This window comes from Phodopus roborovskii, unplaced genomic scaffold (assembly GCF_943737965.1).
Source record: "Phodopus roborovskii unplaced genomic scaffold, PHOROB, whole genome shotgun sequence".
In the NCBI taxonomy this organism is placed as follows: domain Eukaryota; kingdom Metazoa; phylum Chordata; class Mammalia; order Rodentia; family Cricetidae; genus Phodopus; species Phodopus roborovskii.
This window is the reverse complement of record NW_026126459.1, coordinates 6,172,653-6,184,316: the sequence shown is the minus strand read 5'-3', so window position 1 is coordinate 6,184,316 and position 11,664 is coordinate 6,172,653. Positions and strand designations below refer to the sequence as shown.

The following is an 11,664-nucleotide window of genomic DNA, read 5'->3' as shown; positions in this document are numbered from 1 at the left end:
GATATCTTGAGACTGGGGTAGTGGTTTAATGATTAAGACAACTTTCTGTGCAAACATAAGGACCTGGGCTCAGATCTCCAAGACCCCTGTAAAAATCTGAGTAGGTCCATGTACATGCACATACACACAGAGAAAGTGCAGCATGAGGGGCCTTAGTGAGGTGGTCCAGCTCATCAGAGTGGAGGTCTGTGTCTTGCTGTGAGTCCTGCTGCTAAATGATGCTTCTACCTTTTTGCACTGGAGATTTCACAGTAGCGGCCCAAGATGTAGACTGTGGGCAGGGAGGAGGAAAACCTTTGAGTACTAAGGATTCCTGAAAGCTCTCTTGAGGTTCAGATGGAAAGCAAGGAGGGTGGCATGTGACAGAAGATGGCCTGCTTACCTTGTAGTAGTTGACATGAGGCTGGCTGACTTTCCCAGGAAATATATATAAAACCTTTACCTCAGACAAAAGCTCATCTCACCTCACATCAGGCCATCAGTACCCTCCTGCTGTTGCCTAGTGCTCAACTTAAACATTGTCATGTTTCTGGGCTTGAAGAGGTGGCTCAGCAGTTGAGTACACTTGCTGTTCTGGGTGAGCCACAGTTCAGATCCCAGCACCCACGTTGCAGCTTTCAACTATCCCTAACTCCAACTCCAGGAAGTTGAATCCCAGGCTTTTGTGAACCTCCATGTGTGTTCCGCCGGAGCAATTAACTTTTGTTGTTTGTTTGTTTTTTTTTTTTTTTGTTTTGTTTTTTGTTTTTTGTTTTTTGTTTTTTTTTGCAGACAGGTTTTTATCTATGTGGCACTAGTTGTCCTGAACTCAACTGTAGATCAGGCTCACCTTGAACTCAGATCTGCCTGCCTGTCTCCCCAGTGCTGGGATTAAAGGTGTGTGCCACTACCACCTGGGTGCAATAAATATTTTTAACTACTGAATTTGTGTTAGACATTTATATGATCTGGGACAGGTTTCTCTGTCTAATTGCCCTGGCGGTCCTGGAACTTGCTCTGTAGTTCAGAGCTGGCCTTGAACTCGCAGAAACATGCCTGTCTTTGCCTCCTGAGTGCTGGGGTTGATTAAAGGCATGTACCACCACTGCCCAGCTGACATTCCTATTGTTAAACAGCAGGTTTGAATTATATTTTTATTTTATGTGCATTAGTGTTTTGCCTGCGTGTATGTCTCTATGAGGATGTCCCCTAGAAGTATAGTTGTAAGCCACCAGGAATTCTGGAAGAACAGTCAGTGCTCTTAACCCCTGAACCATCTCTCAGCCCCCTAAAAATAAATCTTTAAAAGTAAAAGATTGGTCAGCAAGATGTCGCTGCAGGTAAAGATGGTTGCTGCCAAACCTAATGTCTAGAGTTACATATAGAAAGAGTTGACTCCCCGAGGTTATCTTCTAACCTCTTCGAGTGCTATGGTACCTTTGCACCTCCACACACAAAGTTTGAAAAACACATTAGCATTTTAATACACAGACATTGAAGAGCTGCTTAGGTGGTCCAACAGATAAAGACATCTCCAAGCCTGAATTCAATGCCTAAGGCCCATGTAGTGGGAGGAGAAGACTTGTTCCTTCTGATCTCTACACACCCCAAAACATTTTTAAAATTAAAAGATGATCCAGGCCAGGTGATGATGCATGTCTTTAATCTCAGGACACAGAAGCAGACATGTTCTGAGTTCAGGGCCAGCCTGGTCCATAGAGCAGGTTCGAGGACAGCCAGAGTTGCAGAGAAACCCTGTTCAAAAAACCAAGGGAACAAAAATGCCATTTTGTTAGTGTTTGCCTAATACACATGAAGCCTTGGCACAAAGTGTCATATTGCCACTTGATTGTAATCCCAGCATTTTAACGCGGGGAGTGGAGATGGAGGAGATCATAAGTTAAAGGCTTCTCTCATATTGTTCATGGTAAGCCTGAGCTACACAAGACCCTATCTCAAACAACTCAAAAATAAAAGTTGAGAGGGTTGTATAACCATAACCAAAATATGGCTTATCACTGAGACTTGAGGTAATTCTAAATATTCTGACACTTAGGAAGCTGTGGCAGGAGGACTGAAAATAGGGAGCCAATGCTAGAGAGGTTAAGAGCACTGGCTGCTGTTCCAGTGGTCCTGCGTTCAATTCCCAGCAACCACATGGTGGACCACAACCATCTGTAATGAGATCTGGGCCTTCTGGTCTGCAGGTGTATGTGCATGCAGAACACTGTATACATAATAATAAATCTAAAAAAAGTTTACTGGTGATAATGAACTCAATTCCATGAGTATAATAAAGCACACATAAATCTCCCCCTGCCTCCCAGGAACACAATCTAGTAAAGATCAGACTCTATGGAAACTTTGTAAAGGACATGGGACACCTTCTATAAAGATAGGATCTAGAGATTGACTAAAGAAAACAAGTCCGTTATAAGGGTCTGGGGGAGGATCCCGTGTGATCAGAGCCACACAGATAGTAAATAGTGTAAAGGCCACCAGGCTATTAACCACATCAGCTCCCATCCTTATGGGTGAATAATAGGTTATGAATCCCCTTCCCTTGAAGGGACAACCTGTGTGTATAATGTTCCAGGTTCCTCTAGTGATTACCTGTGAGTATAAAACTTCTGTTCCTCCTATAGCTCCAAAACTAAAATCATGATTGGGCAGCTAGAGAGATGGCTCAGTGGTTAAGAATATATACTGCAGCTAGACCGTAGTAACACACACGCCTTTAATCCCAGCACTCAGGAAGCAGGGGCAGGCAGATCTCTGAGTTCGAGGCCAGCCTGGTCTACAGAGCAAGTTCTAGGACAGGCTCCAAAGCTACATAGAAACCCTGTCCCGAACAAAATGTAAGTTGGCAAAAGAAGAAACAACTATGCATAAGTTAGTCAAACTCAGTGGTGGCACACACCTGCTCACCTAGCACTTTGGAGGCTGGAGCCAGGGGTAGTCTTAGGTGCACAGCAAGTGTGAATCCCGCCAGGGAGCGTTACACAGTACCCTGTCTCAAAAAGCCAAGCAAACTGAAAAATGAAACAAACATGGGTCCTAAAGATCTAAGGTACACAAGTGTTTGCTAGGATCTAGATGTGCTGCAGACCCTCTAAGAAAGGGTTTCTCTGTGAAACAGTCCTGACTCTCTTGGAACTCACTTTATAGACTCAGGGATAGGCAGGTGGCTTGAGAGCACAGGCTGCTTTTGTAGAGGACCTGGGTTCAGCTCCCAACAAACACATGGAGGTTGACAAATTTTTGAAACTCCGCTTTCAGGGGATTTGTGCCTGTGCTCTCTTCTGGCCTTGGTGGGGGCCAGGCTTGCATACAGTGCACTGCACACACACACACACAAACTAAGCACAAACATAAAAAGTAAAAAAATGGAAAAAACTCAAAATATCTCAGATGGACCACTAAGTCTGGTTCTTGGGGTTGAGACAGTCTTGCTATGTAGTTCACACAGGCCTGGAAGTTACTGTGGCTCAGCCTCCTGAGCGCTGGAATTATATATAATACAGTGCCATATAACAGTTTTAAAAACTATGGATATGACTCTAGGCATCAATTTAGGTAATCCTGAGTAACCTGCTGCTAAAGTGAAAAGGATACAGCATTATCCTGTATGGGCAGGGCTGAAAGGAAGGAGTCAAGGGTTCTGAGAGCACCTACCTGGGTTCCAGGTTCCTACCTAACTCCTCTAGCTAGTTTCTAACTTCCAGCTGCTAAGCTCTCCCTAGGGTCCCACAGTCTGCAGAGTCCAAGGATGCGGGCCCACAGACAGGCTCCTCCAGGCCACCATCCACCCCGACCAGTCCAAGGACTCCAGCTCCAACCATGTTGTTAAGCCTGTGCTGGACAGGCAGCCTGTAACTCCAGCCACTGCTCCCACCCCCTGCCCACAGCCTGGGGACGCCCCAGCTCAGCCAGGCTGCCAACAGACAATGCTTCCCATTCAGCTCTGTCCCTGCTGCCAAGCCTATGGGCAAGTGAGGGGGGAGTGCCGGCGCCCGGCCGGGGGCTGTCCCTGGTCTTTCCCTTGCACAGGGCCTCCAGACAGTTCCAGACATCATGGAGGGGTGAGTTTTGGGGCCCTGGGGGTGCAAGGCCACAAATGATTCTTTTTTTTTTTTTTTTTTTTTTTTTTTTTGCCTCTGAGAAGCTGGCTGTAAAGGCCACAGATCCTTCCTCCTTGTACCTGAGGTTCTCCAGAGGTGGTTCCTAAAGAAAAAAAGGAGATGTAGTTGTTCCTGTGGGGTTGGTCTTTTGGGGTCCATGTGAGAGGAGATCTATGGCAGCCTTCTCTATGTCCTAGACCTTTGTCCCTTCAGGAATCAGTCTAATGGGCCCAACTCCTATCCTAGCTCGCAAGCCAGAGTCTAGAGAAAGCCACTAGCACCAAAAAAAGGGTGAATTCTGGGACTAAAAGGAGACAAAGACAGACAGTAATATTCCTGGGAGTAGTTATGGGAGGCCTATGGGGTGAGGTTTCAGCCCAGCATCAGGGAAGACAGCTCAAAATTCACACATGACCCAAGTATATAGAAAGGAGGGGCTGAGAGAAATTAGCTGATGCTGGGCCTGTGCAGTGGTGACAAAGCCGTGTGAGGTGTGTGATGGAGAATGTATATATTCTTCCTAAAGAATCAGGACTTTCTGCTAAAGGTGACAACCAGGTGGTGGGAGGTTTCCGTTGGGGTATCAGGAGCCTATCTGTATTCTGGAAAATTCCCTTTGGCTGCTAGGTGGAGCACAGGAGAGGCCAGGAAAGCCACAGTGGTATCAATCATCCCTAAGATGGGCAGTGGCTGTGGTTGTGAGCTGGAGGGGTGGAAAGCTAGGCAGGTACATCAATAAATGGGTGGTCAAGGGAGATACATCTTGCCTGGTGCAGTCTAAACTCCAGATCCTCTGGTCCCCTGTATCAGGCCAGTCAGCTGTGTGGTACTTGGGTAACAAGAGGACAAAAGGGAGTCAAGAGGCCTGAGCTGCCTGCTTACCATGACAACATGTCTCTAACCAGAAGACAGACTTACTCTGGAACCTCAGGCCCTTCCAATATCTGGACCTCCCAGTTGAGCCTAAGCCCTGGGCCAGGCCTCCTGCTGCCAAAGTGTCTTCTCAAGTCCAGAGTCAGGTCTCAGAGGGTTGATTTCTTGCATCTTAGTTTCCCCCCTCAGTAAATCAAAGCTGTTAACAGAAGCTGCCCCCATACGAGGTGAGGGAAGGGGGCCAAGCCATGGCACTTTGCTGTACCCAGAGAAGAAAGGCCTGGAGGAGTCCTGGTTGTCCTGTATTGGGGTCCCGTGCCCAGCAGCTCTCCCTCTCCCCCCAGGCCCCAGGTCTCCACCTCTGTCTTCGTGCTGCTTTTGGTGTTGCCACTGGGTCCATCGTGGCAGGTGGCTGCCCAGCAATGCCCACAGACCTGTGTCTGTGACAACTCCAGGCGGCATGTTACCTGCCGGCACCAGAACCTCACTGAGGTGCCGAACACCATCCCAGAGGTCAGAAGAGGGGCAACACTGGCATGGGTTAGCAGTGTGTGGGTTAGCAGTGTGGTCACCCCAGAGGTCAGAAGAGGGGTAACACTGGCATGGGTTAGCAGTGTGGTAAGAGGGGCGGGTGGCAGGGGCCAGGGCTCACCCCACTGGTTCTGTCACTGTCTGCTTTGTCAAGTTACTGCCCCTTGAGCCTGAGTACCCACATCTAAAATGGGAAGAACAACAACTAGTAACAGCCAAGTCCAATGGCGCACACCTTTAATCCCAGCACTCAGGAGGCACAGGCAGATGGATCTCAGCCTGGTCAATATAGCAAGTTCCAGGCCAGACAGAACCATGTCTCAAAACCAAACAAACCAATAACAATGTTATTTACAATCCCCTTCGTGTGACTGAGAAATCTGGGTGACAAAAAACATTGCACTGGTGACAGACAGGTCCTGGGGTGAGTTGGAGTGTGCCAGGATACTTTTTTCCGCCCTGTGCAGTTAGAATTCATGGTAGAGAAAGCCAAGAGCAGTGACAAGAATGAGAAGAACATAGTGAGGGCAGCTCGCTGGCTTAAGAGAATCCGGAGGGATGAGGGAGAAAGGTCAAGGCTCGGGTCCCTGTGTAACTCAGCCTCCCTTCCGGCTCCTGTCCTCAGCTGACCCAGAGGCTGGACCTCCAGGGCAATATGCTGAAGGTCGTCCCTCCAGCTGCCTTCCAGGACCTGCCTTACCTCACACATCTGGACCTGCAGCACTGCCAGGTGGAGCTAGTGGCCGAAGGTGCCTTTCGAGGCCTGGGCCGCCTACTCCTCCTCAACCTGGCTTCCAACCGCCTGAGCATGCTGCCCCAGGAGGCTCTGGACGGGCTAGGCTCACTGAGGCGGCTGGAGCTGGGTGGGAACATGCTGGAGGAGCTGCGGCCCGGGACCTTCGGTGCCCTTGGCTCGCTGGTCACACTCAACTTGGCCAACAACGCCTTAGTCTACCTGCCCTCCATGGCCTTCCAGGGGCTACTGCGCACTCGCTGGCTGCAACTGTCTCATAACGCGCTCAGTGTGCTGGCCCCCGAGGCCCTGGCGGGCCTACCAGCCCTGCGCCGCCTTAGTCTGCATCACAACGAGCTGCAGGCCCTGCCCGGGGCTGCCCTGTCCCAGGCCCGCAGCTTGGCTCTACTAGAGCTGGGCCACAACCCGCTCACCTACACGGGCGAGGAGGACGGCCTGGCGCTGCCCAGGCTGCGGGAGCTGGCCTTGGACCATGGGTCCCTGCAGGCGCTGGGTCCCCGGGCCTTCGCCCACTGCCCGCGCCTGCACACCCTCGACCTCCGCGGGAACCAGCTGAGCACCCTGCCCCCGCTGCAGGGCCCGGGCCAGCTGCGTCGCCTGCGGCTGCAGGGCAACCCGCTGTGGTGCGGCTGCCTCGCTCGGCCTTTGCTCGAATGGCTGGTGCGTGCTCGCGTACGCTCGGACGGCGCGTGCCGGGGGCCGCGGAGGCTACGAGGTGAGGCCCTGGATGCGCTGCGGCCTTCAGACCTGCGCTGTCCCGGAGACGCCGCGGAGGACGAGGACGAGCAGCGGGCGGCCGGTCCCCGCGCTCCTCCTCGCTCCCCGCACAAAGAGACTGAGAGGGCCACGCCCTGCCCTCCCGCCTGCGTGTGCGTCGGGGAGACGCGGCACAGCGCTTGTGACGGCCGTGGCTTGCATGCCGTGCCCCGCGGCTTCCCCAACGACACCCAGCTCCTGGACCTGAGGCGCAACCACTTCCCTTCGGTGCCCCGCGCGGCCTTCCCAGGCCTGCGCCACCTAGTGTCTCTGCACCTACAGCACTGCGGCATCGCTGAGCTGGAGCCAGGAGCCTTGAAGGGTCTGGAGCATCTGGTCTACCTCTACCTCTCTGACAACCAGCTCTCGGGCCTGAGCGCTGCAGCCCTCCAAGGGGCCCCCCACCTCGCCTACCTGTATCTGGAGCACAACCGCTTCCTGAGGGTCCCGGGGAATGCTCTGCATGCCCTCCCCAGTCTCTTCTCTCTCCACCTCCAGGACAATGCAGTGGACCGCCTGGCACCTGGTGATCTGGCGGGAGCACGGGCTTTGCGCTGCCTTTACCTGAGTGGAAATCACATCAGCCAGGTTTCAGCTGGGGCGCTGGGTCCAGCTCGGGAGCTGGAGAAGTTGCATCTTGACAGAAATCAGCTACGAGAGGTGCCCACAGGAGCCTTGGAGGGGCTACCTGCACTCACAGAGCTGCAGCTCTCAGGGAACCCATTCAGGGCTCTGCAAGATGGGGCCTTTCAGCCTGTGGGGAGGTCACTGCAGCAGCTCTTCCTGAATAACAGTGGCCTGGAGCAGGTGGGTGCTGGGTGAGGTGCAGGCAGAAAGCACAATCCTTCTGCAAGCACTTTAGACAGGGCATGAAAACCCTAAGACAAACCAAACATTTCCCTCAGGTGTGGGTGTCTGGCCAGGTGCAGCTACAGGCTTGCCAGGGGGCATGGAAGAACGAGTTTGAGCAGTTACCTGCTGTTGAGAGTTCCTTAGGGGCATGACATAACAGTGGGATTCAGGGCATTGGAGAGCACTGTCTGCTCTTCTAGAGGACTCAGGCTCAATTCCCAGCACCCACATGGCAACTCACAACTGTAATTCTAGTTCCTGGGATCTGATACCTACACACAGACATAGCACAGGCAAAACACCAATGCACATAAAATAGTCTCTTAAAAAATTAAGGGTGGGGTTCAGGCTTAACCAGAGGAAGATGGGCATTGTGTGACTTGGAATAAGATCTGGAGAGAGGCAGGAACTCCCTGCAGACCTGAGGCAGCCCACCTGGCAGGTGCTCACAACAGGGCTTGGCACTTCCTTACAGATTTCTCCCATGGCCTTCTCAGGCCTGGGAACAGGGCTCCGGAACCTGTACCTGCAGAAGAACCAACTTCAGACTCTACCTGCACTGCGGTGGCTCAGTGGGCTGGAGCTCATCGACCTCAGTGGTAATCCCTTCCATTGCAACTGCCAGCTGCTCCCACTTCACAGGTAGTCACCTCCTCCAGAATGCCCACCAGAGGTATACCAGCTGCTAGAAATCAAGTCCTGCTGTTTCCCTGGAGGTGACATGGCTACAACACTAGCTAGCTTACGTGTCTGTGAGGTTCTCCAAAGCTAAGTATGAATGCACCCTTGCCAGGTCATTGCTATTCCTTAGTACCTGGGATGGTGTTCCAGTTAGTGTCTCTGTTCCTGTGATCAACACCTTGACCAAAAAGCAACAGGAGGACTGGGCATGGTGGCACAGCCTTTAATCCCAGCACTCGAGAGGCAGAAGCAGGCGGATCTCTGTGAGATGACAGCCAGTCTGGTTTATGTAGACCAGGCCAGCCAGAGCTACATAGTGAGATACTAACTCAAAATAAACAGCCAGGCATTGGTAGCACAGGCCTTAAATCCCAGCATTTGGGAGGCAGAGGTAGATCTGAATCAGAGGCCAGCCTGATTTATAGACCAAGAAGACAGCCAGGACTAAACAGAGAAACCCTGTCTTGGAAAACCAAAAACAAACAAAAAACAGAAACAAAACAAAACAGCAACTTGGCATAGGGTCAGGAGCTCGCTCAAGTCAGGAACTGCACTGAAGCAGAGACAAAGGGAACACTAAACACTGTTCGGTTTGCTTTCTCATACAACCCAGGACCACCTACCTCAGCTGGCACTGCCTACAGTGAACTGAGTCCTCCCGCATCAATTATTTATTAAGAGAATGCACTATAGACGTGCCTACAGGCCAATCTGGTGGAGGCAATTCCCAGTTGAGGTCCCTTCTTCCTCAATGGGTCCAATTTGAGTCAAGCTGAAGAGAACTCAGTGGCACAGGTGGACTGAGCCTTGACCCCTTCATAAAGTTGAAATGTTTTCCTTGCATGGTGCACTGGGACCTAAGAAATACACATGTGCAATTGGCACAATTACCTTAAAAAGCAGTAAGAAGCTGGGTGTGGTGACCTTGCCTTTAATCCCAGCACTTGGGAAGTTGAGGCAGGAGGATTAGGAACTTGAGGTCAGCCTGGACTAAACAAAAACAAAGCCTGGGAACATAGCTCAGTTGGTAGAGTGCTTGCCTAGCATGAAGCCTGAGGTTGGTGCACATAGTGCCATCATCTGTAATCCCAGCACTCAAGGTGAGACTGGAAGATCAGAAGTTGAGGTCCACCTGGGCCATATGAGACCTGTTTTTGCTGTTTTAATAGAATAACAGGATTCTGGAGTCAAGCAAGCCTAAGGTCTAGTCAGCTCAGGATCTGGTGTTTTACTGAATGAGTCCCATGCCTCCCGTTGCTCATCTGTGAAAAGGCTGTGCAATCTAATCCACATCATCGTGGCTGCTGGAGAACTAAGTAAGCTTAGGGGATCAGAGGCTTAAAGCCACTTGAGAATGAGCCACACAGGTGGAACTCAGTAGATTGTCCTTCTTTTGTATACTGCCTCCAGGTTCCTGACCCCTCCTCATACTCCTCAGGGAATCTCTCACCCATGGGCATCTCACTTTCCTCCTCAGGTGGCTCACTGGGCTGAATCTTCTAGTGGGAGCCACTTGTGCCACCCCTCCCAGTGTCCATGGCCAGAAAGTGAAGGCTGCAGCTACTGTCTTTGAAGCTTGCCCAGGCTGGACTGCCAGGAAGGCCAAGAGCACATCAACCTCCAGGTTCAGCGCCAGAAGCCTCAACAGAAGACACTGAGGAGCAGACAAAGTCGGCCCTTTGGTGGGAGGGAGCTCTGGGTCCCAGGGCTGCTTGGTCCCTGATGCAGTGAGTGCATCCCTCTCCTCATTGGGTGCCACAACATACTTATCCCAGTTGTTTTTAATGGCTTTGACTCCACCCTTGCCATCCTGGCCTCATTTACCTGGCAGGAGAATGGAAGTTCAGATGTGTCAGTCACAGGTTGAGATGTCATTTGATGTATTCAGGTCCTTGTATTCAGGGCCATGTGAGAGGACCAATAAGCAGAACACAGGTGACTGATTGGCAAAGCCACACCTGAGTGAGCCTTGGAGAGGCAAGCCCTGAGGACTATGTGTTCTGAGGGCCACATGCTGCTAATGAGCATAGCTGGTTGTTGCCTTTGTGGTCACTACATCCATCCTTATCTTTGGGTTGTATGAAAACTCAGGGGATTTCTAGGTCCTCACTGGGCAGTTTCACCGTACTTAAACTAATAGTGACTGACTTTTTCCAAGAAAGAATTCAGGCACCTAGACTGTTAAATAAGGTTAGGTTAAGATGTTTTTGTTAACAGCTTTGCGGAGAAAAACCTGGGGAAATAATCTAAAGTTTAGGAAGGCATATATTTGAACGAGGGACTTCTTAAGGTCAGGAAAAAAGAACAAAGCAGCCCAGTTATTAGCTGACGTGCCTTTCTTGTTAGGATGGGTTGGTGGTCAAAGATGGTGATTCCAGGTGGCCATTTCTGCTCTCAGCTTCCTGATATAAAAACCTGTTGATGAAAGCCAGGCTTTGGTGGCACATGCCTTTAATCCCAGCACCCAGGAGGCAGAGACAGAGGCAGGAGGATCTCTGAGTTCGAGGCCAGCCTGGTCTACAGAGCCAGTTCCAGGACAGGCTCCAAAACAATAGAGAAACCCTATCTCAAAAATCATAAAAAAAAAAAAAAAAAAAAAAAAAATCTGTTGAGTAGAGCTGTTTTTCATATGTAAAGGTTTGGATTTCTTCTTAAAATAATGATTGGCCCTTTCTTTGTAACTGCAAAATGTAGCCTGCCAGTAAAAGAACTGAGAAAAATACCTTCTTTGCTTACACTCTGTTACAAGTTGCTTGGACATGAATGTATGTGAGTTCTTGGGACAACAAGTTTTTCACTTAGAATACATAAAATTATGTAGGGATATGGAAAACATGGGGTTTTTTACTTGTAGTCATTGTAATCATTCACTTAAAAAATAGAATATAACCACATTGTAATTTTTGTACTTCTTGAGAGATTTTGCTGGGGTATACAAGCTATACGGGAAAGACATAAAGACATAAGAGTAAGAAAATACAAGGAAAGATGTAAAAGGAAGCCATCAGGAAGTGATAGACAAGGAAGTCATCAGGGGAGCAGAAGGGAAAGAAACACCAGGGTAGAAGAGAACAGAACCAAAAAAGAATAAAGTAGAACAGGGACAAAAAGGATAAT

At 50.3% G+C, this 11,664-nt stretch overlaps 1 protein-coding gene across 1 annotated transcript; it reads left to right on the top strand.

Annotated features, from left to right (window-relative positions):
- The first annotated feature begins 142 nt into the window (after positions 1-142).
- Chadl (chondroadherin like) lies at positions 143-10,210 on the top strand. Its single transcript, XM_051189105.1, has 5 exons — positions 143-198; positions 5,318-5,486; positions 6,130-7,821; positions 8,342-8,508; positions 10,025-10,210. Exons 1-5 carry the CDS (start codon positions 143-145, stop codon positions 10,203-10,205), a joined length of 2,265 nt encoding a protein of 754 aa, XP_051045062.1. The 3' UTR covers positions 10,206-10,210.
- The last annotated feature ends 1,454 nt before the right edge of the window (positions 10,211-11,664 follow it).